A 26,295-nucleotide genomic window follows, 5' to 3' on the forward strand; every position below is an offset into this window, starting at 1 on the left:
CTGACAAGTTCCAGAAAGTAGCCCTTCTGGAGCCAGTGTCAGGGTTAGGGGCCCACCCAGCCGACACCCCTCCACACCTGATTGTCCATCCGGCTTCTTTGGCATGGTTTCCTTCACAAGATTATAAACTTTTTCTAATCTGAAAAGAAGAGTGAACCCTCTTAACTTTACACCGTGTCCCCTTCTGCTGGGAGAGATTTCTGTCTCTCCCAGCAGAAATACCCACTTAAGCCCTGGACATCCTAGTCCCTGAAGACGCCGCACGCCTGGAGCTTCCACGGTCTCTCCCCGCGGCTCGGAGCCCCACAGCGGGGGCGCGGAGCGCTGGCCCGCCCTCCCTTCCCCAGCTGCTCTCCCGCCAGCCTGCCTGGGGCCACACAAGCCCCCGCTCCTGCTGCTGAGTGCTTCCCCCTCCTTCCCGACCCCTCAGAACAGACGCGGGTCAGTTCGAGTCAGCTCGGATCAGCAGGCGTGTCTGTGCCAGGTCTCTGCCGGGGGGATTCTGGGACCGAGCAGCAAAGTCCACCTGAGTGGGGGAGGGGTGCACACAGCCCCAAATTTGCATTCCCGCCCCAGATGCAGCCAGGCTGTGCTCCCCGCTGGAAGCAGGTGGCTGGGGACAACCTGCTGTTCCTCTGCCTGGCTCCCCCTCATCCCGCCCAGCAAGCTCTTACTTGGCCTGGATGCCCGTCCACAGCATGTGCTGCCGCTGGACCACATCTGGGTGTTTCTTGATGAACTCCCCGTCATACGGCAGGATGAACTCCCAGCCCTTGTTGATCCTCACTACGGCCATGTGCTCTAGAAAGTCCTTCACGTCTTCCGCGCAGAGCTGGGGAGAGGGGGGCAAAGGTGAGGCACGCCCAGCCCCCACTCCTCCAGTAGTGGGGCTGGGCCTCTCGGATCAAGAAGAACTTCACTTACTTTAGTCACCGCTGCCACCTCTTTCCTTACCACCCACCGGCTCTGCGTGAACTTCCACATCTAAGGGAGAAAAAGAAGCCTGTTTCTAGGAGGCAGGGATCCTACCAGGATTGTCCCCCAAACCCCTGCTCTTGTCCTGGGGGCCTGGGATGAGGGCACAAAGTGGCGGCTCTGAGCCGGCCTGGGTGTCAGGCAGACTGGGCCTGGGGCCTGGCTGAGGGCAGTCACTTCAACTCTGAGCCTCCTTCTCCTCCTCTGTAAGGGACCTCCTGGGCCACCTCTTCCAGGAGGGCAGCTGGACCCACTCCACACCACATAAGCTCCCTGGGATGGGGGATACCTTGCCCGTATGTCACCTACAACAACTCAGATTTGACCAGACCCTCTCCCAGACCCCCAGATGTGATGGTGCCTGCGCGAACAGAGGAGGGCTGACAGGCAGCTGAGGGTGAGTGGCACACATGTGGAAGGCGAACCTGGGAGTTGAAGCCACTGCACCCTGACCCCCAGAGACGAAAATAAACCACACAGGCATCTAGACGCTAAGTACCCACAGGAGCTGGGACACCCAGCTGGGAAAAGAAAAAACAGAGGCACTCTCTGAAACAGCTTAAGGGCTGCCTGGTGTGATTAGGTCTGCACATGAGCTCACCAAGGTCACCACGGACAGCTCCAAGGAGACAGACTGCAGCAAACTCAAAGCACACTGCCAAGGTCAAGGGAGGCAGCACAGGTCCCAGCAGCTCAGGGGTCAGGCATTTGGGAGGGATGCCTTGGCTGGGACTTAAGCTCTGGATAAGGGCTGGGGGGCAGATAGGGTGACGGGGTGGAGGCATAAGCCAGCTCAGGAGCTGCAAAAAGCCCACAGCAACAGTGCAGGAAACACGCACGAGGAAAGCGGTTGTGAACTGGGGAGCGTGAGCCCCACTCAAAGAGGGTGCTGTTTGGGGGTGTGGGTCCAGTGGTACCAGACTGTCCAATTATTCATGACAAGACAGAAATCTAGTTTGAATCATGACTGTGATTTGTAAAAACAGACAACTAAGTCAACATTTTAAAAACACCACTCAGGTCAAACGGCTCCTTGGCCAGAATCTACCTATGGGACTCCAGTGTGCAACCTCCGGGCTAGGAACTCAAAGGTTCTTATGAAGCTCAAGACTCCAGGGTCTGAGAGGAAGGAGAAGAAAGGCACAGAGTCCAGAGCCCTCCACTCCCCCCAGCCCCACCCTGGCCACACATACCTGCCCTTTGCCCGCTGCCTGGACACTCAGTGCTGCCCCAGTCCTCCGCCCATAATGCCCCAACCCGGAAGGCCAGAGAGCCTGGGCACTTACAACAAAGTCTCGGCCCCTGCAGAGCACCTCAGCAGGCACGCCGCTGTGAGGGCTAGAAGAGTCCTTGGGGTACAGGATGTCACTGCCAATGAGACAGGGTGGCAGGTCAGTCCCTGTCCTCAGCCCCTCTGCCCCCCACTCCCTCAGGCTCCGAGTGGAAGCTCAGGCCTCTTTACAACACGGGCGAGGGCCGGCCTGGGCCCCAACCGCTCCCCTCAGACCCTCCCCTTTTCCCCGGGAGCCTGGCTCCAAGAGTTCTTCCCCCTACCCCTTTCCCAACGCCCCCCTCACACACTGGCCCAGCCCCAAGGCCCCTGACATAGTTGGAGGGGCCAGGGGCTCAGAGACAGACAAGGTGAGCCCAGGACTCTGGCAGACAGCAAGTCGCACCTGTAAAGCAACACACAAGGCCTTACCACTGGTTGAAAGGGAGGGGGGAGCAGTGTGAGCTGAGGCAGGAGGGGTCAGGGACTGGGGTCCAGACAGACCCCAAGCACGGGCGAGGCTGAAGCCTTTGGAGAGAATGGGACCCGCACTCAAGGCTCAGGGACCTTCAAGGGCAAACGAGCAGGCACCACGGCTTAAAGGCGTCTCCTGACCCCAAGTCCAGACGCAGACCCCGTCGCCCAGGAAAACACACACGTCCCCGGCCATCCGTGCCCGGGGCACCTTTGCTCTCCCCGCCCCACTCGCCTCCTCAATCCCACCTGGCAGCCAACTACTACTTTCCTTCAAGGTTGAGCTCTGTGTCCACCCTTCCTGTAAGCTCTACGGGACAGGGCCCTGGCCCCATCTCTGCCACACGGAGAGGAGGTACCCACTAAGTACACAGTGTGGTCCGTGCACTGGGCTGTAACGGTGCCTGCCCCACCCATCCCCCCGGCACACTTTCCTGAGGACAGGGACAGCACTGAATGAGAGCACAGTGCAGGGCACAGAACAAGCCGTCCAGACACATTTACTCAACAGATGGGAGCATCCTGTATCGCCTCCTCAGGGCATGGAAGGACCACTGCCCACAGGTGTGGCAGAACACACAGGGCCCAGGAGGGCCTACCTTCAAGTCACAGGGACAGGCAGACCATAAGCTGAATGCGGCAGCAGCACCTCAAACCCCAGCTCTGTGGCTGCCCGGCTGCCAGACATTTGGCAAGTCTCCGTGCCTCTGGGCGAGCATCCTCAGGGGGCTAATGGGATGGGCCCTCCTGGATTTCATCCATCCGCAGCATAAATACACATAAGTGTCCCATTTAACAAGTGATGTGCCATCATGAAGGTCCTCGTACTTAAACACTTGTGTCACATAAGACAATAGCTGCAAGGACCCACAAGGCATGTTGGGCATCGTTTCCCAGGGAAAGGCCGTCACCACGTGGCAGTGACATGACTTTGCAGTTTACCTGGCCAACGAACTGTGAAATGACGGACTTTTTGCAATGAATAACTTTTTTAAAAATTTGGAACAATTTACATTTTGACAGATTGTTCACTTTACATCACACTTTCTAAAAAGTGAGTATTCAAGCATTTTATATTATACAATTTAGAAGTAATATAATTCAAGTGTGCGTAAAACATAGCCACACCGTATTTACCAAGGGTCTACCATTTGCCAGGCATTATACTGACTACCAGGGATAAAGGGAGAGTCAAAACAGACAGTCCCTACCCCTGACAGTCTAGGGAGGAGGCAGGGTCTAGAGGAGGAATCACAGGAGGAGAGAAACTACTGAAGGACAGCAAGCCACAGATTCAGGACCTATGAACCCCAACAGGATACATAAAAAGAAATTCCCACTTAGGCCCATCTTAATGAGCCCTGGGAAGCCAAAGCAAGAGAAAATCTTAAATGCAGCCAGAGGGAAACGAAGGAACATGTATTAGACAGACAACAAAAACAATGGAAGTCAAACTGCAATGAAATTACATCAGTGTGTGGAAAGAAAATAATCAACCTAGAATTCTATACTCAGTAAAAAATACCCTTAACACAATATTGTAAATCAGCCATACTTCAATAAAATTAAAAACAAACCAAAGTATCCTTCAAGAACAGAGGTGAAATCGACATTTCCAGATTAAAAAAACCAAAGAAATTCATCACCTGAAGACCTTCACTTCAGCAGAAGGAAATTATCACAGTTAGGAACTCAGAGATGCAGAAAGGAATGATGAGCAAAATAAAAAGGCAAATACGTCAGTAGATCTCAAAAATATTGACTGAACAGTATAATGTCTTATGGGGTTTAAAACAGAATTAAAATATATAAATACAATGACACATGAGTTGAGAGGAAGATAAATATAAAATATTCTAAAGGTCGTTGAATCGTCATGGATGAGGGTAAAAAGCGGCAACTAATATTAAACTGTGAAATCTGCAGGGTAATCACTAAGTCAAGAAAGGATAACTTCCAAGTTAGTGAGGGAAACGGAATAACAAGAAAAGAAAGTAAAAATGAATAAAAATGCAATGTAAGCTGGACAAATAAAAAGCACTAAGGTAGACTTAAATCCAAAACACCAGTAATTAACATTCAATTTAAATGGGTTAAGCGCTCCCAACTAAGGGACTAAAATGAACTTACCTCTTCACCACCCAGTTTCCTTGGACTAACATCGCCACCTTCTGGATGCCACGCAGAACAGCCACAGAGTCGATGGAGGGGCCCAGGAGGCTCATCAAGTTGGCAAAAGGCATGACCTTCACTGAGGAGGGCACAGGAGCCATCAGACAAGGCAAGAGGGGCCTGGGCTCACATAACGATCCCAGCATGACAGTGCTGACAGTGATCCCAGCATGACAGTGCTGACAGTGATCCCAGCATGACAGTGCTGAGTGATCCCAGCATGACAGTGCTGACAGTGATCCCAGCATGACAGTGCTGACAGTGACAGCTGGCATTCACTGGCTGCTTACTCTGGGCAGGCACCCGCCTCTCACTGAGCCCTGGAGGAAACACCCACTGGAAGACCGAGGCGTGCCTCATGAGGAAGACTCAGCCCAGGAAGGTTTCCAAATTCACCCATGATCACTTGGCTAGTAAGTGGCATGGCCAGGACTTGAACCCAGGCCATCTGGGTCCAAAGTTCATGCACTTCATCACCGTGCTCTGCTCTCCCCCACACGAGCCCCTAGCCCAAGTGAGAAGGGGCAGGGCCTGGGGAGGCCCCGTGTCTTCTGCGGCAAGGCCAGCGGCCTGGCTCCCCCCGGGAGCACCCCTCTCCACTCAGACCCCGGAGCCCCTGGTGCTGGCATCTCAGAAGAGCCCAGGGCCTGGGACTCCGCTCTGAGGTTCAAGGCTCACGTCCACTCTAAAGGTTCTGGCCTTCAGCATCCCCACGGTGCAGAGCCTGGCGAGGGCACCACAAAGCAGTGCAAGTGAACGCACTTCGCTGTGAAAATGAACACAGCTCACGTTCACATGCAAGGCTCTGTACGGTCCCTTTAGGGGCCTCACCTCTGAGGCCTCCCCTCAGCCCCAGAAGCTGTCTTAGTTCCTTTTTATAGATGAACAATCTAAGGCTCAGGAAGGCCAGTGGGCTGCCCAGGCTCACACAGCAGGTGAGTGGCAAAGGCGGCAGGGACCCGCAGCCCATCTGAGGTAGCCTGCCACCAGCTCTAGTGCGCCTTCCAGACAAGGTCAGAGGTGTAAAGCTGGGCGGGCTCTGGGTAGTGGGGCCTCTGGTCTCGCCCCTTGGTCCTTAACTCTTTCCTAACTCCACTTCCCCAGGAGGTGGCAGGGCTGGGGCCCCCCAGAAGGCAGGGAAGGGCTGCCCACCCACCATTCTTCATCAGGATCTTGATCTGATCAGCTAGGGGCAGGGTGCGCAGCTGAGCCATGGACAGGACATTGCTGGGGGCCACGGGTTTGTCTCTGTTGAAAACAAATGCAAAGGGTTAGGGGGCCGGGGCGCGTTAGGGGGTGGGAAGGGGAAGGGGGGTGAAGGCGTTCAGCCCCTCTACTCACTTCTCCTCCTCCTGGCTGGGAGGCATCAGCATCATGAGGTACTCACTGTGGCAGGAGAGAACGGGGTCAGCAGCTCCCAGGGCTCTGTCCTTGGCCCACCCAGCCCCCAACCAGGCTGTATCCAAGCCCCCCCAAACTCCCACACCCCCTCCTGGCCCTCTCCAGAGGATGATGGGCTACTCCACATCCCTCCCCCATGTTACAGAAGGGGCCACAGTCCCAAGGGAGGACCCACAACAGAGGGACCCTCCTGGGGCCAGTGTCGGGCTCGGTAGCCCTTAGCAGCCCTGGGCTGGCCAGTCTCACCTGGGTGACTTGACAAGCTCTGTGTTCTCAACCCCACTGGAGCCCTGGCACAGCAGGTACTGGCGCTCATGCTCAGAGCGGCTGTCCTGTTGGGGGGGAATAGGGTGTGAGAGGAACCTCAGCCAACATTCCAGGCCTCCCTCTGTGATCCAGTTCTCACCCCTGCATCACCTTCTGCTCCAGACACCCACTGTCCTGCTCTGAGGCCAACCACAGGATCAATCCAACCTCCTGAGCATGGCACTCAAGGCCTCTGCGATGTGGCCTCAACCAACTACCCTCCTGCCTTTATGACTACACAGCCCCAGCACCCGCGCCTCAGTGCCCTGTCTGATACAGGAACACTGAAAGCAATGATAAAAATAACAACTAACATTCACTGAGCATCTATGTGCCAGGCCCTGTTCCAATGGCTGCATACATACTCTAACTCATCTCATCCCCAAAATAACTATGAAATTAGGTACTCTTATTATTATTCCCATTTTACAGATAAGGAAACTGAGCCTCAGAGAGATTAAGTAATTTGCCTAAGGTTACACACTAGGAAATAGCAGAGCTTCTGGAAGTCTGACTGACCCAAAGCGTAAGGCTCTGTCAACACAAATCTCTTTCAGGAAGGTTTCAGAATAATCAGGGGTTGCTCCTCCCCCAGAAAAACGCTGGGGAGCCCTTGTCTATGGTGTCTTTGTGAGCTAATATTCAATTGCTTCCCTTACTCAGCACAGTTTCGAGGACTGCGCTCTAAGTACAGTAAAAATCACCCTTGGCAGGTGCACAGTGAACTCAGCCATGGGACAGATGGCTGATTCTCCACAGAGCAGCCGATGAAGCGTCCAGCCTTCATTCAGGGCCCACGATACTTAAAAGTACGTAACCAGGGCTTCCCTGGTGGCGCAGTGGTTGAGAGTCCGCCTGCCGATGCAGGGGACGCGGATTCGTGCCCCAGTCCGGGAAGATCCCACATGCCGCGGAGCGGCTGGGCCCGTGACCCATGGCCACTGAGCCTGCGCGTCCGGAGCCTGCGCTCCGCAACGGGAGAGGCCACAACAGTGAGAGGCCCGCATACCGCAAAAAAAAAAAAAAAAAAAAAGTACATAACCAAACAGCCTCACTGAGCCCGCAAGATGCTCACACTCAGGGAGTGCCCGGGGGGCCACAACCCCCACCAGTGACGTGGCAGACTCACTCCCTTGGGGCACACAGTAGGTGGGAAGGGAGGACAAACTGCTCACAGGGCTTAACCTCTCTCCCTGTGGCACTACCAAGTGGCTACGACTGAATCTGAAAGAAGTTAAATGTGAGACAATGAGGCCACCAGGTAACACTTCCCAGGCACTGGGGCTTTTCTCCCAGGACCCCACCCTGGCCAGTGTCAGCACCGCCCAGGGACCCCAGCTCACCCTCAGGCCATAGTAGTGCAGGTGGACCCAGGGCTCCTCAGCATGCTTCTTCTGCAGGAACTCGTAGGACTGCACGCGGCGCTGGCGGGCCTGCTCCGACTCAGGCCGGGAGAACCGCACCTGGTTGGGGGGCGGGGAGGGGCGGGTCCACAACCTCAGGCCTGGGGCGTTTCCAGGCTGCTGCCCCAGCACCCACCAGGAGGCCAGAGAACCTCACATCTGGGGCATTTCCCACTGCCACCCAATTCAGGCTGGGCAGAGGGTAGGTTATCCCTCCAGGTAGCCCAGCAAGGAGGCTCTACGGCATGGACTCTGTTTCTGTATGTTTCACCCCAGAGCCCATGTTCTCTGCAGACCCTCCCACCCCTTGCTGCTTCCAGGAAGCTGAGCTACAAAGCTGGCCCTGCTGCCTCCCAGGCTGCACTCTCTCTCAGGGCCAGAGCTCACCGTGATCTGTTTCACATCTTCTTCTGCCTCGTCCTGTGAAGAGTCTCCCGCTGCAAAAGAAAAGGCCTTGCTTGCAGCCTCTGTTGGAGGCTCTGCACCCCACCCACCAGGCAGGTCTCAAGCAGCGAAGCCTGGGAATTCTCCTTCTGGACCGACGTAGCTGCCTAAGTCAGTGGTTTTCAATTAGGGGCAATTTTGCCCCCCAGGAGACATGTGGAAATTCAGAGACATTTTTGGTTGTCGTAATTGTGGGGGTGGGTGCTCCTGGCATCCAGTGGGTAGCAGCCAGGGATGCTGCCAAGGATCCTATAATCCATCCCTTTAATACTTCTTGCCATGACCAACCTATCCTGCTAACGTATACAGACAGACAGACAGACAGCAGGGCTGGGGGTCCAGAGCTCACCCTCGTTGGCTGCCTCCCTCTCACGGTGCTTGGCATCTGCCTTATCCAGGTAGGAGAAGCTGGGCCGCAGCTGCAGGATGCCATGTAAAGGTGTCAGGTGGAGCTCACCTGGCAGAGGAAGAAGGGCTTGGACCTGACTCTAGGAGCTGAGGCTGACCCACACAGCTTGGCTCAAGGGAGCTACCAAGGGCCCCAGACTCCCCTAAAGGCCTCGGCTCACTGCCAAACCACCTCCCACCTCTGCTCTAGCCCCCAGTCCTAGAGCCTTGGGACCACCAGGCCGATGGCCATTCCCAACCCGATCTGGCTGTGCCGGACACAGGAAGTACACAAACCAGATGAAGACATGAACGCAGACTCTTCCACCCAATGTCACTTCCTTAAGGCTTGCCTGCAAAGCCTCCTGCTCCAGTATTCAAGGGCCTCCCAACCCCGGTCCCCAATGCCCTCCCACACTCGCTTGTTCCAGCCACGCCGGGCCACTCATCCACACCAAACACGCCCTGCTCTTCCCCCGCCAGGCCTCTGCCAGACCACCCTCAGCGCCTCCCTAACCCCACACACGCCCAGACCTCTCCTCCTCATCCTCCCACCTCTTCCTGTCAAAATCCCACCCGTCCTGTTAAGAAGTTGGCTAGTGCAAACGGGGCTGGAGAGGAGGCCTGGCGGAGCCCGGTGGAGGAGTGTCTACGCCGTCTCTGGCAAAGATCGTGACTTTCTCTTGTGAATCAGACCTGTGCACTGGGAGGCAGTGCAAAGGTAATCAATTTCAATCAAGCCAATGCAGCCTTGAAAGAAAAGAAATCAGACAGACACTAAGGCTCTGTGGAAGCTCTCTGGGACTCCAGAGGGAGCAGAATGCTTGAGACGAGAAGTGAGTAAGTGACTAGGCCTGGCTGCAAGGAATGTGGCTTTAAAGAGCTCTATCCTTGAGACTGGGGTTCAAAATAGAAGAGTATAGTTATTTGACATTACCTTTATTCTATCACAGTTTATTTCCTAAGTGCTCAAATTTCATTTATTGCTTTATAAACTCTAAATACTTATAGAAACCTTGTACTTTTTAATTGCTTTACTGAGATATAATTCACATACCATATAATTTACCCATTTCAAGCATACAATTCAATGTATTTTAACATATTCACAAACTAGTAAACCAGCACCACAATCAACTTTAGAACATTTTCACCACCCCAGAAAGAAACCCTGTACCCATCATCAGCAGTCGCTCCCCATCTACTCTCCTCCCAGCCTCTGAAACCAATAAGCTACTTTCTGCCTCTACGGGTTCGCCTATTCTGGACATTTCATATGAATGGAATCACGTAACACATGGTCCTTTGCGCCTGGCTTCTTTCATTTAGCCTAAAGTTCTCAAGGCTCACCCATGCTGGAGTGCTTATCAGTACTTCTTTCCTTATTATGGCTAAATAATATTCTAACGTGTGGCTATACGATATTTTGTTATCCGTGCATCAGCTGATGGAATTTGGATCATTTCCACTTTTCACTACCATGAATAATGCTGCTATGAACACCTACATACAAGTTTTTGTGTGGAGACGTGTTTTCATTTCTCTTGCGTAGATGGTTTCTAGGAATGGAATTACTGGGTCCTAAGTACCTCGTATTTAAGACAAAACTCTACCCCATCCAAAAGGTTATGCTGTGTGTGTCTGTGTCGCAGGAGGACAATGACCTTTGACCTCCACCCCATCGGGCATGGTAGTGTCAAGCTAAAAGTCCCTTGAGGTGCCAAATTCCATTCCCCTGACAATCTGTCATTTCTACAACCTGTCTGGCCTCTGTGGGTATCTAGCATTCGGGGTATCCTCTTCCTGTCCCAGTCCCCATTCTGCTTCCCTCCCACCCACTCAGCCCTCACAAGCCATGGCAGTCAGGGATGTCCAGCGCGGGTACCTTGCCTGTAGAGCGCGGCAGCGTAACGGGATGTGTTACTGGTGGTCTGGGAAGAGCAGAACGTCTGCTTGTCCATCAGCTTCCTACAAGCACAGGGAGGACAGACGTCAAGGGGAAGGAAGCTCCAGGCCTGGGCCTGTAGGCGGAGCCCCCTCCACCCCAGACACCTAAAATCCAACTGCCAGAGACCAAGGCCACAGGACAGGCCACAGGTGCCGCAGGAGGGGAGCTGGGGATGAGGAAACCTCATGTGCAGCCCAAGAAACAAGCAGTGGGTGGGAGCTCCCTCTCCCGTTGAGGGGCCAGCTTGCCTCTCAGCCCAGGAAGAACTTGGTCAGAGGAGCCATCTCGGGAGGGAAGACGTTTCCCACGGGGACGAGTCTGCGCCAGGCCCAGCCATGCAAAGACGGGACGCTGGTGGGAAGCTTAGCTGGAGAGCACAAGGCCTAGGTATCTCTGAGGGCTCTGGAAGGCTCGTATTTGAAAAACGTGAAGCTCGGAGGCCTTGGGGAACTCACGAGGAGTATGTGCTGGTCTCGTCAGCGCAGGCCCCGTCCACGTTCAGCGCGATCTGCTCCCCTTTGCTGCGGCAATAGTTGGGATTCAGCGTGTCGATGGCCATCTCAAGCTCCACCTGGAGGCACCAAACACCCCCAGCATCTATGAGGACCCCAAGGCACAGCCCTCAGGGGATCCCCTCAAACCCACCATGCCTATCTCCCTAACCCCAGTCCCTGCCCAGAAGCAGGACTGACACCATCCCTCTCCGAGGGCCCCTAGGCTTCAGTCTACACAAAAGCCACAAAGCCAAATTCCAATAGAAAAGCCAGAGTGCTTTCTTTGGGAGGGGGTTCATGTAGTTTTGCTTGCCCGCACCCACAATTCCACTCCCCCAAATCTAAATTAGGTGCCAACGTTTAAAAATCAAGAGCTTTTCTCTTTTATCCTTATTTCCAACTTCTTTTGAAAAGTCAGCAGAATTGGCAATACTGGTACAGCTTTTTACATGGCAACAGGGCCTGGAGCGGCAGGTGCCCGAGGAAAGGCATGTCTCCTGTTCCGTCACCCTAGCCCTGAGAGGCACTAGATTCCCCATATCGTGCTCTCTTCGCATTGGCCTTGCCCTGTCCTGTGAACGTGGGTCCACCCACCCCATGTTCTAGTTCATCTCAAGCCTCACTCCTCCCTGGCCTCTCTGGAGCTGCCCACCCCCCTTCTTTCTGGAAGTTTTTCCTCCTGCAGCTTTCAAGGCCCTGCAAGCTGCTGGTTTTCTTCCTAACTCTCCAATCACTCCTCTGCGCTTCCACCCCCAAAAGGCCTGTCTCCTGGATTCTTTCAGCTCCCACCCTACCACCCCTCCCCTCCCTCCACCTCCACCCAAGAGGGTAGCCCCACCTTCTGCTGCTTGGGCTTGATCCTGGCTGAGAGGTGCGGAATGTCATCATAGGTCATCGAGACTGGACGCACAGGGTACTGGGGAAGGGAAGGGAGCCGTCAGTCCACCCTGCCCAGCCCCAGTGAGAGCTGAGCTTCAGAGGCGCTGGCCAAGAATCAATAGCCACCCTCCACGCCCACCCCAGACCAGAGGCCCTCGCTGGTCTCTGCCTGCGTCCCTGCATCCCATTCTCACTGGCTCCACCTGGTTTCCTTCCAAAGAGCAATTTTCAAATGTCCAAGGGACATGCCTAAGCATCAGACAGGCCCCAGCATGCATAGCCCCATGGGCCCTAGGACGTCAAGCGCACCGCCATGGGAGTCAAGAGGAAGGGTCCGAAGTCTAACTGCTAGTTTACAGGCCAACCAGGTGGAGAAGGACAAGGGAAACGAGACCACAGGAAGCAAAGAGGGAAAACAAAACTGGCGAACACTGCTCACTGCTAAAGCCTGATGATGGATTTGTGGACAAAGGATATCACCTGCCACAAAGGATGCTGTGGCCTTCAAACCCTCTGCCTTGCAGCCACTCCCCCTACAGTGCACCCTAAGGGGACTCAGGATGGAGAAAACAGGAGACTGGCCCTAGATAGTTAAGGTGCATAACAAAGGAATGATTTCAATTAGTCCAGACTCCTGCCACTTCCCATACATAGAAAAGTGCTAAATTCATTAACTCGGAGAGTCTGGATTTCTTTAACAAACAGTAATCCGATGTTCTGACTCCCTGGGGTTTTGTTGTTGTTTTGCAAAAACTCCTGTAAGTCCTGACTCCTCTCTTACCTCTTCAGAATAGCTCCTCAGGGCTACCTGAGAGGCTATCTCCCGGACTTAAGTCCTCAGAACGACCGCCGAATAAAACATAATTCTCAACTGTTAGTTTGTGCTTTTTTTTTTTTCAGCCACAGATCTATGGGAATCACTATCCCATTCTCTCTCCTTTTGCTGATGTGTGGACTTTTCCATAATAAAAAGTTGATGACAGAGAAGGGAGCTGGTCTGCCAGTGACCTGCTCAGAGAGCTCTCTCTGGGCCCCAGTGTCATCAGGTGTGAAGTTATGTCACATCTGAGCATACTGCTCTGAAATCGCTTCTTTTCTCTGAACAAAGAAGGATGTAGAGACATCCTTCCCCACAGACGCACTCTTCCTTTCTTTCTCCCGTGCTTTACATATGCCACTGGGTGGATGGATGAGTCATGGTTTGGACTCACTTGCAAAAGGCCGTGACCATCGCTATGAATGAGCCTGGTGGAGGTGTGGCAGTGCATAAAGGAACCCTCCTTTGGAGGCCATTTGAGATCAGCTGCATTCTAGCCCAAGGAAATGGCTGTTTCCTAAAAGCTCACTTAAATAGCAATACAATGACTCCTCCCTGCTTCCTGGGCTGAAGCTTGGGGCAGGAACTTGGAACTTAGGTCCAGGAACGGCCTGGAGCACAGCTGGTCTGGGCTGAGCCCTGAGCTGGGACAGGCTAGCCCACGACAGCCCAGGAGGCCCCTGGTCTGCCAAGGTCCAGGCAGCTCTGTGATCTCCTGATGGCCGGGAAGCGTGGTGGGGAAGGGTGCCAGTTCTAGAATCAGACGGTCCTAACTCTGCCACTTGCTCCCTGTGTACTCAGGCAAGCTCCTCGCCTCCCAGACCATTCGGAGCAGGGAATGAGGCAGGTGGAGCCGACACCCGGCACTGGGCCTGGCACACTATGAACACACGTGGGTCACTGTCACCACCATCCGTTCCATCCCTCTGCAGTCAGTCAAGGAAGCAGGTGCAGACAACAGCCCCCAGTGCCACGGCCTGTAAAGGCAGATGCCAGGGGCCCAACACCGGGCCTCTTCCCAGCACATGCTTGGAGGGTGCTGCCACCCTGTTCCAGGCCCCTTGTGCAAGTTACTAGCCTCCCTGGGCCTCTTTTTCTTATATGCAACGTGGGGACAAAAATACTTAACAACCTTACTGCTAGGAATGTAAAGTGGTTCAAAACAGTCTGTCATTTCCTCAAAATATTAAACATAGTTTCTATAGGACCCAGCAATTCCACTCCCAGGTATATACTCAAGAGCAATGAAAAACTCTCCACACAAACACTTGGACGGGAATGTTCATAGCAGCATTGTGCATAATAGCCAAAACATGGCAACAACCCAAATACCCATCAACTGATGCATGGAGAAATAAAATGTGGCATATAGGTCCATACAGTGAAGTATATTCATCCATAAAAAGAAATGAGGTGCTGATACATGCTATTACACGGAAGAGCCTTGGAGATGAGGTGCCGATACATGCTATTACATGGAAAAGCCTTGGAAACGCCACGTTAAACAAAAGAGCCAGACACAAAAGGCCACATATTACATGACTCCATTTGTATGAAATGTCCAGAACAGGCAAATCCATGGACAGAAAATAGGTTAACGGTTGCCTAGGACTGCAGGGAGCGAGGGCAGAGCAGCAGCAAACACTTCCTAAAATAGACTGGGCCGCTGGCTGCACAACCCTGTGGACAGACTAAAATCCACTGCATCTACACTTAAACAGGGAAGCTGCATGGGTGTGAATTAGATCTCAATAAAGCTGTTATAAAATTACAATAGTAACCACCACAGGGATGTTGTGGGAGGAGATGAGTTAACATATGTAAAATGCTTTGAATGGTGCCTGCAGACAGTCTAGGGTTAACACCTGTGAGTGACTATGATTAAACTCAGCCCAGCTAAGAGGGGAGGGGGCAGGAATAACAACTGGGGGGACTCACAGCTAGCAGACAGAGGCGCACCCTGCTGGCGGGAGCTGCCCCAGAAAGCTGCTCCCCGAGTCTCAGTTACAGCGGTGGGGATCACTCTTGGCGCTAACCCTGCACCAGGCAGGTGGTGTTCTAAGCACTTTAATACGGACTCACCTGATCCCCGTGGGGACCCTATCAGGCAGATATTATTACTATCACCACTTTGCAAATAAAGAAACTGAGGCACAGAGAGATTTTTTTTTTTTTTTTTAAAGGAACTTGCCCAAGGCCTCACAGCCAAGCCTCAAGGCCGGGAGACTGTCCCCAGGGCCCAAGCTTTATCCACTACACTGTTCTGCCTCTTAGGGTTGCCTTGGTTTTCCCATCTTCAAAATGAGAGATTACTATTGACCTGCCCATAAAAGCAAAGAAACTGTCTTACAAAACACCCTCTGTTGCCAAGAATTCTAAGCAACGTGGAGGTTTCAAATTGTTCCTGGCCTACCACTTACTGTGTCTCCACCACCCACCAACACTTGCTTTTTTTTCCCCCTTTACCTTTATGTCCTATAATTACCTGAAACAGATAGAGCTTCTCTGCCAGACTTTTGGCCAAGTACACGTCGATCTGGGAACAAGGGAAGAAGACTTAACCAGGAGACAGAACCCAATTCCCAACCTGCCCCGGGCACAAGCATGCTCCTCAAATTTCAGGGATAATGGCTCTGAGGTCATTTGGGGAAGACGAAATAGCTCAGCTGATGCTAAAACTAAAGGGAACCAAATCTCCAACCTGGGTATGTCCAGAGCCCCCTGCCCAGGTCCACCATAACCCAATAAAAACATACTCCGAGGCTGCCCAGATCAGGATGCATCCCAGAGGGCCCGATTAAACGCTTTTCTGATGAGGATGGGGCAGGGGAGGACTTCCTCCCTGTGCCCTCCATCACCTGTCCTGGATTGGCCTGTCTTCAGGTGGTGTGACCTGGCTCGCTCTTCTCAACCCTCACCGCCCCTGCCCCACCTGCAGTTTACCTTCCTGCTTCCTAGCTCTTCCTATGAACCATGTTCTCGCCCACCTCCAGGCCTTAAGGATGAATGGAGGCTCATCAGGCACAGGGGAGGCATATGTGACGGAAAGAGCATGTGCAAAGGCCCAGGGCCTCTAAGATATGTCTTGGTCTGGGCTGACTCTGGAACCACCGTCTGCATCTTGAGACCCCTTCCTTGTCAGTCTCGCCTCACAGATCCTAAGCTTCCCAAGGGCAGAACACTGCCTGGCTCCCTGCTGTCACAGCCCCCAGCACATCATGGATTCAGTGAACAACTGCTGAATGACCGAATCTGCATAAGAGCGTGAAGAAGAGGGAGCTGTCAAACCCATTCATTCATTCAACAAATAGTCACTGAGTATCTATTAATTGCCAGGCACTGGACTTGGCTTTGCAGACACAGCGGTGAACAGGACAAAATCCCTGCCCTCATGAGGCTTACATTTTAGTGGAAGGAAACTTATGTGTAGGGGCTGAGAGGTGTTGTGGCCAAACGCAAGGTATGGCCAAGGTAAGGGGCTAGGGAGGGTGTGCAGGAGAACGTCACATGAGGCAGGAGGGTCAGGGAATCCTCTCTGACAAGGTGATGCTGGATCAGACACCTGAAAGAAGTGAGGGGTCGGCCAGGCAGGTATGAGGAAGAGAGGATGCCAACAGGTCCCAGGCTGGCCTGAGGATGGATGGAAGGGACCCCGTCCCGGCAGAGGGTGGGGAACAGCAGTTACCTCTTGTATGACTGGGTCATCCTCTTCATTGGCCATACTAGGGGGGAGCCAGCCGCGCGGTCCTTGGACTCGATCTGCAAGGAGAGCAAGAGGCCTGGACCGTGAGTCAGTTATTCAACCAACACACCTAGGTACCCATTCTGCAAGCAGCCCTGCTCTGGGAGGGAGGAGCCTGAAGCAAACAGAAACTGATCTTATTTCTACATCTATCGTAGAGTCAAAAATGGACAGCCCATTATACACCCCATCGGCCAAAAAACGAAAAGAAAGCAGGCAGAAACCACCAAGCAATGGGTGTAAACAGGTCACCACATGTCAGCTACACCCATGGGAAGGAATAAAGGACCAGTTTTGGGAGTTTCTGACCACTCACAAAGAATTCACCACCAGGCAGGAGGATGGAGGCTGGCTGGTCCACAGCCGTGATGAAAACACTCGAGAAGTAATCGGGGGCCATGGGGAATCTTTAGAGAGCCTGATGCACAGCAGGAAGAGCAGACAGTCCCAAGACTTGGATTCCAGGGTGACTCCATCTCTGATATTTGATTTTCAAGCTGACTTTAAACCCAACCCCGAGTGAGATGACCTCCTTTCTGTGGTTTTTCTCTGTGTGTGTGTGCGCACGTCTAAAAATGACCCTCTTCACATACATACTCTTCTCTTAATTGTCCCCATTTTATAACGAGGAGACTGGAACTCAGAGATGCTTTTATGTGTTTTACCCAAAGCCACACAGGAAGCAAGGGGACCCACTGGACCTCAATGCCAGGCCATCCAGCTTCAGGTCGCAGTTACAGGTAGGGGAGTTCAGAGGAAGGAAGGGCCTTCCTGCTGGGGGAAGGGGCATTTGGGCTGGGCCTTGAAGGACAGAAGGATTTGGACAAGCCAGGATAGCAGAGGGGAAGAGGGACTCCAGGCAACAGGAAGCACTTCAAGTACCTGAAGGAGGGAAGGCGGCAGGTCGCCATGGTGGAGGGTGAGTACACTGTCCCTCAGTATCAGTGGGTAAGGGGGGATTGGTTCCAGGACCCTCAAGGATACCAAAATCTGTGGACGTTCAAGTCCCTTACATAAGATGGCACAGTATTTGCATATAACCTAAGCACATCGTATACTTTTCTTCAATAAAAAAATTTTTTTTTATTGGAGTATAATTGCTTTACAATGTTGAGTTAGTTTCTGCTGTACAATGAGGTGAATCAGCTATATGTATACCTATATCCCCTCTCCACTGGACCTCCCTCCCACCCCACGCCCCCCAACCCACCCATCTCGGTCATCACAGAGCACCGAGCTGAGCTTCTTGCGCTTTATTTATAGCATGTTCCCGCTAGTTAACTATTTTATGCATGGTAGTGTACATACGTCAATCCTGGTCTCCCAATTTGTCCCACCCTCCCCTTCCCCCCCACACGTCCACACGTCCGTTCTCTACCTCTACGTCTCTATTCCTGCTCTGCAAATAGGTTCATCCGTACCATTTTTCTAGATTCCACGTATATGCGTTAATATACAATATTTGTTTTTCTCTTTCTGGCTTACTTCACTCTATATGACAGACTCTAGGTCCATCCACGTCTCTACAAATGACCCAATTTCGTTCCTTTTTTTTTTTTTTTTAATTGGGGTATAGTTGTTTTACAATGTTGTGTTAGTTAGTTTCTACTGTACAGCGAAATGGAGTTCCCTGTGCTATACAGCAAGTCCTCATTAATTATCTATTTTATACATATTAGCGTATATATGTTAGTCCCAATCTCCCAATTCATCCCACTCCACCTTACCCCCTTGGTGTCCATATGTTTGTTCTCTACATCTGTGTCTCTATTTCTGCCTTGCAAACCAGTTCATCTGTACCATTTTTCTAGATTCCACAGATGTGCATTAATACACAATATTTATTTTTCTCTTTCTGACTTATTTCACTCTGTATGATAGTCTCTAAGTCCATCCACATCTCTATAAATGACCCAATTCCGTTCCTTTTTATGGCTGAGTAATATTCCATTGTATATATGTACCACATCTTCTGTATCCATTCATCTGTTGCTGGACGTTTAGATTGTTTCCACGTCCTGACTATTGTAAATAGTGCTGCAATGCACATTGGGGTACATGTGTCCTTTGAGTTACGGTTTTCTCAGGGTATATGCCCAGTAGTGGGATTGCTGGGTCATATGCTAGTTCTATTTTTAGTTTTTTAACCAACCTCCATACTGTTCTCCACAGTGGCTGTATCAATTTACATTCCCACCAACAGTGCAAGAGGGTTCCCTTTTCTCCACACCCTCTCCAGCATTTATTGTTTGTAGATTTTTTGATGATGCCCATTCCAAAGCAATCTACAGATTCAGTGCAATCCCTATCAAATTACCAATGGCATTTTTCACAGAACTAGAACAAAAAATTTTACAATTTGTATGGAAACACAAAAAGACCCCGAATAGCCAAAGCAATCTTGAGAAAGAAAAACAGAGCTGGAGGAATCAGGCTCCCAGAATTTAAACTATACTACAAAGCTACAGTAATCAAGACAGTATGGTACTGGCACAAAAACAGAAATATAGATCAATGGTACAGGACAGAAAGCCCAGAGATAAACCCACGCACATATGGTCACCTAATTTATGACAAAGGAGGAAAGAACATACAATGGAGAAAAGACAGCGTCTTCAGTAAGTGGTGCTGGGAAAACTGGACAGCTACCTGTAAAAGAATGATATTAGAGCACATGGTATATTTTAAATCATCTCTAGGTTAATTATAATACCTAATACAATGTAAATAGTTGCCAGGCGCAGGGCAAATTTAGTTTCTGAGGTTAGCTGAATCCATGAATGTGGAGGGCTGACTGTAATTCAGCTGGGATGACCCTTCATATTCCCAAAGGGAGGGGATGGGCACAGTTAGAAAGGCACCTGGGCACCCTCCAATCTCAGCAGTTCCCAGACCTCTACTTTTAGGTAAGACCAGCTCGATTCTTGTCTTATCTACCTAACATTTGAATGGTTTAATACTTAAAAGAACATAAATATTTTCACCATGGGATTCAATGGCATCTAAGCCCCCTGCCCCGGCCACCAAGCGGAGTCATCTCGCTTATTCCAGATATACATTGCAGGCGCTGAGAATGCTCAGGACAAAACAATGGCATCATCCTCAGTGCTTCTCTTCCTCTCGCCCCACACCAGCAAATCCTGTCAGCTGTGCCTTCTAAGTATGTCGGGAATCTGCCCACCCCCACTGCCACCTCCATCTCCTGCCCGCCTTAGAGCAGCAGCCTCCTAACTGGTCTCCCTGCTTCCACCTTTGCCTCCTACGGTCTTTGCTCACCCCACAGCCCACCCCACAGCCGGCAATCACATCACTCCTCCGCCCTCAAAGTCTTCCCATCTCACTCAGAAATAAAAGACAAAGTCTTTTTCATCCCATGTGAGGCCCTAGACAACTCCCTCCCTGACCCTTCTCCTTTCAGACCTCATCTCCCACAGGTCTCCTTCCCTCCCCCATCCCTCACCTCTGGGCTTTTGTAACTGCTCTACCAGCCCCCATAACCTCATGGCTCCCTCCTTCACCTCTTTCAGGTTTTTGCTCAGATCCTACCTCATAGCTAAGACTTTCCCCGTCCACCCAATTCAAAATCACAACACCCCGCCCCGCCAGCTCCTTCCCTGCTCTGGTTTTCTCCGTAGCACGTATCACCATGTGACAGTTTATAGCTCTGTATTTATTATCCATCCTCACCCCCACTGCCAATAAGTGGTAAACTACATGAAGGCAGAGATTTTCATCTATTTCGTCCCTTGCTGGCCCCCAGTGCCTAGCACACAGCAGGCACTCAATACGTACGTGTTGTCTGAATAAGTAAACCACAGGAATGCCATTTAATAGGGAGCTACCATAGGACTCTGAGCAGAGGAAGACAGTAGAGGGAAGCAGGCTACCTCAACAGTTCGAGATTAGAAGACTAGAAGAAAGTCATAAACCCCAAATGCCTGTTACCGCCCGGACAGAGGGCAATGCATGGGAGAGCCTGAGACCCCACCTCACCTGCCAAGGATCATAAACGTATGCAAAGTACCTACCTTCTCTCCAGCTGGCTCTGTGGACAACTGAGAGATTGGGGACTTCTGGATGAACCAGGGAACCGACGTAGGTACTAAAAGGGTACGGCCTGGGAGGATCCCAAGACAGGTTTTCTCAGCTCTTTCTCTATTGGCCTCTCCCCAGTCAAGGAGGAGCTCAGGAAGGATGGTGCTCCTCCCTCCAGATAGAATATATGATTCGGTTAATGCAGGGATTATCACCTCCCTTCATCCTCCCAGGCAACATCATCCAACTCAGGGGCTTTCAAGTTTTTCAGCCTAAGACCCACAGTAAGAAATCCATTTCATATAAACGACCTGGAATATACATACAATTACCTCACTAAAACAAGGTTTCACATAACCATTCATTGTCCCTACTATATCTGATGCAGTGATGATTTTTATCCTCACTCATTAAAATTAAAAATACTGGTTACAAACCCCCTAAGCTGATTTCACATCCCACTAATAAATCTTGATCTGCAATTTGAAAAGTACTGCTTCAACAAGTCTTTCCTACCTCCAATCCTCCCAGAAACACCCAGAGCTATCCTTGCGGAAAAACAGATCACATCATTCCCCTGCTCAAAACCCTTCAACTGTCACATAGAATAACATCCAAATTCCTTTCCATGGCCCCAGGGCCCCATACGATCTTGCTGGGCCTACAACAAGCTAAGCCCCAGCCTGTCTCAGGAGCTTTGCACACCACCTATTTTCCCCAGGTCTTTTCAAGGCTGGCTCCTTTGCACTAGTTATCACCACCCCCACCCCCTCCAGGAACAGACAGGTTCCCGGACTATCCACCTTAAAGAGCCGCCCACCCATTTCCAGTCACTACCACATCCCCATTTTATTTCCTTCATGGTTCTTATCACAATCTGGAACTACCTAGTCTATTTGCTTATGTGTGTCTGTCTTCTGCACTAGAACGTAAGCTCCATGAAAGCCTCTCAGTGCTTCAACCATAAAATGGAGATGATTATATTTACTTCATCAAGTTGATATGGGGATTATTATCTTTTTAAAAAACTGAACAATGCCTGGCATGGAGTAAACACTCAGTATAGTACAAAGAAAGATGGAGTGAATGAGTGCATGAAATCAGGCAGTTACAGACCTTTTACCCAGTGAGCCTAACTCAGCCCCATCCAGAGACGAGTGGCCTCAGGGTTTGGGCCTTGTGGACACTGGAGGATAGAGGTGTGGCCTATCCTCTCAGGCCACAAGACAAGCTTCCCCAGCAGCAGTGACCACCTTGGCCTCAACAGGGTGTCCTGTGGCCACAAGGGTACTCCCTGGTAGTGGCTCCACGCCATTGAGCACAGAAAACATCCCCTGCCAGGGGGCTGCTCAACAAACGGAAAGGGGACAAGAACACCAGGTGAATCTAAGGAAGGGTCCAGAGCAGACGAGGTGCCTGAAAACCACAGCTGGGTGCATCAGTGCTGCACCCAGCAATCCAACCTGTCCGCCAATCAGAAAAGCAGAGGCAACTCCAAATAATCTCCAGTTACTAGAGGGAGGGAGACAAGGTGAGGACAACATACAATGTGAATTAAGAGGAAAGGGCCCCGGGGCAAATAGTCTCAAGGTCTGGATTCTTATTGGCTGTGTGTCCCTCGCACAAGGCATCTCCCTCTTTGGGTCACCCCAGTTTCCACCCCTGTTAAAAGGAGAGATGGCCTAGGGGCAGGAAGAATGAACTCAACAGAGTCGGACCCTCCCTTCTCTAAGGACTTAATACTCAATCTCATTTAATCTGCTCAATAGCCCTTATAGGGCTGTACCATCCCCAATTAAGAAAGAAGGAAACTAAAGTTCAGAGAGTAAGTAACCTACCCAAGGTCACAGGGCTGGAGAATGGCGGACTTAGGACACAAACCTGAGTCTAGCTGATGTCAAAGAGCCTTATTCTCATTCTTAACGACTATGCTGAACACTTTTTTTAAGAGGAGGCAGGATGGCATAGTGGGTAAGAGCCTGGACTCTGGAGCGGAACTGTGCAAGTTCAAATCCCAGGTCCGCTGTTTGCTACCCGTGGTCCACCCGGAGCAGTAGTACTGCTCACTATTTTCATCCCTAAAATGGGGATAACAAAATTACCGACCTCAGAGGAATGTGGTATAAATAACCTATGGGAAGGTTTGTTACTACGTGGCCCAATGTTTTCTTCCAATATAAAAAGGCAGGAAACACAGCCACGAAACTAACTGCAACCTGGGGCTTCTCCCGTCTTACCCTATTGGGCCCTCACCACAAACCTATGAGGTAGGTAATTCTATTATCCCCACTTCACAGATAAAGAAACTGTGGCGACTGCTAAGATCTCCTCTTTCTGCCCCCAAGCCCAACGATTCTAAAGGTAACACAACAGAACGACCTTTTTTATTTACTGGTTTACGTGCTTACTGACACCTCCTCTGATCAAATGATCAGGGCCCTATCCGCCGCACGTAGCTGGCTCCCAGTTAGCCCTGAATGGTGGCCGGAATAAATGAATGAAGAATTCCGGGCCTAGCCGGACGGAAGCTAATCTGGGGCGAGGAGGGGGCCCGGGCACCCTTCCCCTGCCCATCAGGGCGGGCCGCCAGCCCCGAGCCACACTGTCCAATGGGTTTCGCCTCCCTCGCGGGTGGTCAGGCCCCCTTCTCACGCCCACCAAGCAGCCACTGCCACGAGCCGCCACGCCGGCAGGACATCGGCTGCCTTCGGACAGGTGCTCCCGTAGGAGGCCCGTCTGAGCCGGGCGGGGCAAGGTGGCTGGACCCTGAGTCACCGCCGGCAGCCTCGGCCGCGGCCTCACCGACTGCCGGGCCGAGGCGAGGTCGGAGCCTGCGGCCAGCCCTGGTCTACTGGGCCAGGCTGCCCGTCCTTCCCGCCCGAGTCCCGGGAGGCCGCCGGCCCCTTGGCACCGGGTGGCGCGGGCCTCCGGGCCTACGCGGCAGCCCCGCCCAGGTCCACCTCGAGAGTGCGGCCCGGCTCCAGCCTCGGCGGGCGCTGCCACATCGGCACTCACCTCTCCGACGGGCCCGCGCGCGGGCGGCGGCAACGGCCCAGGTACCCGCGGGCTACACAGGCGGCGGCGGCCCGGCTCTCCTCTCAGGCAGCGGCCATGTTGCTGGTGGAGAAACTCGGCGGACACGTGGGGGGAGCTAGCGGGGAGGGCCCTCGCGCTTCCTTTTACCCACAATGCCCCGCCCAGGCGCGCGCGGGCCCGCCCCCTCCGCCACTCCATTCATGCGGGCAGCCAGCCGCGCCTGGCAGCAGGGGGCGTCGTTGCAGCCGCGGAACAGAGATGAATACAGAACCAGACACGGAGGCAGCAGCAACAAAAAAAAACTCACTTTGGCAGCGGTGGGATTCGAACCCACGCCCCCGAAGAGACTGGAGCCTTAATCCAGCGCCTTAGACCGCTCGGCCACGCTACCCAGCTGTGGTTAGGATCTTCTAGGAAACTACTTAATACATTTATTTGCAATTGCAGTTCATTTCTGTGGGACTTTGTTTCATATGTGCTTTACCTTATCCCTATAGAACTATTTTAGAACATGCCAGGTACTAAAAAGAAAAATATTTGCTCAAATATTTAGACCCATACTTCTGAACAGGCCTTAGAATGAAAAGCACTTTAAGAATCTGTATTCTGGGTAGGACGTTTAACTCGGAGACGTCAAGTTAACTCACATGGGAGAAATGATGGATTTCAGCAGTAACCCGCACCAGGGGCTTCAGAAGCCAAACCACGGGAACTGGTGGGGCAGTTTTCTCTAAAAAATTATGTGTTTTAATTTTTAGTTACACAAATACTATGTGAATTGTTGCAAATATGAAAACTTTGCAGATACAATACAAATGTTCTTTTACCTTTGGCGTCTATCGTAAGTCCGCAGAGGTAACCATTATACAGCTTAGCATACTGTATATCCTTCTGGATCTTCTACTGTGAATTTATATGGATATATATGGATATATTCATAATAGATATATCCATAGAAAATAGATGTTTTGGTTTTATTGTTATGGGTTTTTACATAAATATAAATATTATCATGCTGTTAGTATTTATCTGCAACTGTTTTTTCACCCGACTATGTTTTTTAAATATCTATTCATGTTGATATATAGATATTTAAAAATACAGAAAAAGTACAAAGAAAAAATAATCATCCACATTCCCACTACCTAATATTGGTGGCATTTCACTTCCAATTCTTTTCCTATGTATATGCTTTTTATTAAAAGTGTGAATACGTTGTCCTTTTAAAAATCTATTAGAAATATTAGACAATTACAAACAAAAAGAATTAGACTATTACAAATGAAAATATAACCCCTTCCCAAACATCTCCCTTGGCTATAACTATTATGAATTTGATGTGTATCCTTCCAATTCATTCTTATACTTTCATATCTATCTATCTATCTATCCTTGTGTGTGTGTGTGTGTGTGCATACACCCATGAACAATACATAGTATGATCTTTTTTTGCTTTTCATTTACATAAACCTTACTACGTTGTACCAATATCATTCTGCAACTTGCTTTTCTCCTCCAACATTATGTTTTTGATTTATTGTGACACATTTAGATCTAATTTATTCCATACTATGAATATGGACATTTAAGTTGTTTATATTAAGTTGTTATATTCAAGTTTCTGGTTAATATCCAGTTGGCAGACACCTTGATATTTGGGCATTCCATATTCCTCCTCTGCAGTTCCTCCTTAACCCATTTTTTTTCTCCAGCTACCTTTAAAATAAGTATTGATATGCAAAGACTTCATTGTACTGGGAGAGTTTGTTACTTTTAAAGAAATCTTTAAAAAATACAGAAGCAGCCATCTCTCTAGGCCAGGCATTGTTGGGGGATCTATAGTTCTTGAGATCAATAGAAGCACTGATCTACTCACAGTGTTTCAGTACCAAGAGGCACTGTGTTTGTGAGTTATGTGGCGGGTTTTCCAAAAGGAAATATCCCCATGGTGGAAAATAATTGCTGGAATCTCCTCCTAATCCCACTTTTCTAGGAATTGCCTGACCAGCCGAGAGGGTGGGTCCACCCTCTGGGTAGCCACCATCCCCAAACCATGGCCAGTGGGCTCTATAGTAAACATAGGACAGAGGTTGGACCAATCAGATTCTCTTTTGAGAATCTGAACTGAGACATGGTGAGTTCCTGGCTTGTTATTTTCACTGTGTTAAGTGTTGGAGTTAGTCTCTGAGATTGACTGACTGGAACTAGGGAGAACGTGGGATTTGGGGTGGTCATATTCTGTGAGATGGACTGGAGAAGTAGAGAAAAATAATGATAAAATGAGAAGAAGAGCAGAAAGTCATAGAGAAATTCTGATGGTTTTGTGGCTCCCAACTCAAGACTCTTCCCGGGGCCCAGTGGAATTCACATTCTTGGAGACATCCCTTTATCATTGTAATAAATTCCTCTTTTCTGCTAAAGATAGGGTTACCTGGTAGCTGTAACAAATGAACTATCCTTGCGTGGTAAGGGCTCAAACAGAGCTAAAGGTATTTCTGCCAGAACATTTGCA

General features: G+C 50.9%; 1 protein-coding gene and 1 non-coding gene across 2 annotated transcripts in view; both read right to left on the reverse strand.

The window, feature by feature from the left end:
• Window positions 1-23,918, reverse strand: part of POLR3E (RNA polymerase III subunit E) — a 31,837-nt gene extending 7,919 nt beyond the window's left edge. The window contains exons 1-17 of the mRNA XM_004313183.4: window positions 23,763-23,918; window positions 16,656-16,729; window positions 15,456-15,506; window positions 12,113-12,190; window positions 11,236-11,351; window positions 10,718-10,800; window positions 8,795-8,902; window positions 8,389-8,438; window positions 7,942-8,061; window positions 6,539-6,624; window positions 6,233-6,277; window positions 6,048-6,139; window positions 4,850-4,970; window positions 2,262-2,343; window positions 925-984; window positions 675-832; window positions 78-139 (exon numbers count right to left, since the gene is read on the reverse strand). Coding sequence (XP_004313231.1) covers window positions 78-139; window positions 675-832; window positions 925-984; window positions 2,262-2,343; window positions 4,850-4,970; window positions 6,048-6,139; window positions 6,233-6,277; window positions 6,539-6,624; window positions 7,942-8,061; window positions 8,389-8,438; window positions 8,795-8,902; window positions 10,718-10,800; window positions 11,236-11,351; window positions 12,113-12,190; window positions 15,456-15,506; window positions 16,656-16,691 — 1,348 coding nt within the window. The 5' untranslated portion in view covers window positions 16,692-16,729; window positions 23,763-23,918. The remainder of the gene's footprint in view (window positions 1-77; window positions 140-674; window positions 833-924; window positions 985-2,261; window positions 2,344-4,849; window positions 4,971-6,047; window positions 6,140-6,232; window positions 6,278-6,538; window positions 6,625-7,941; window positions 8,062-8,388; window positions 8,439-8,794; window positions 8,903-10,717; window positions 10,801-11,235; window positions 11,352-12,112; window positions 12,191-15,455; window positions 15,507-16,655; window positions 16,730-23,762) is intronic.
• Window positions 23,919-24,092: 174 nt separating this feature from the next.
• On the reverse strand, window positions 24,093-24,174 carry TRNAL-AAG (transfer RNA leucine (anticodon AAG)). The gene has a single exon. It is a non-coding gene; the product is annotated as a tRNA-Leu (tRNA).
• Window positions 24,175-26,295: the final 2,121 nt, after the last annotated feature.

This window comes from Tursiops truncatus, chromosome 15 (genome assembly GCF_011762595.2).
Source record: "Tursiops truncatus isolate mTurTru1 chromosome 15, mTurTru1.mat.Y, whole genome shotgun sequence".
Taxonomy (NCBI): domain Eukaryota; kingdom Metazoa; phylum Chordata; class Mammalia; order Artiodactyla; family Delphinidae; genus Tursiops; species Tursiops truncatus.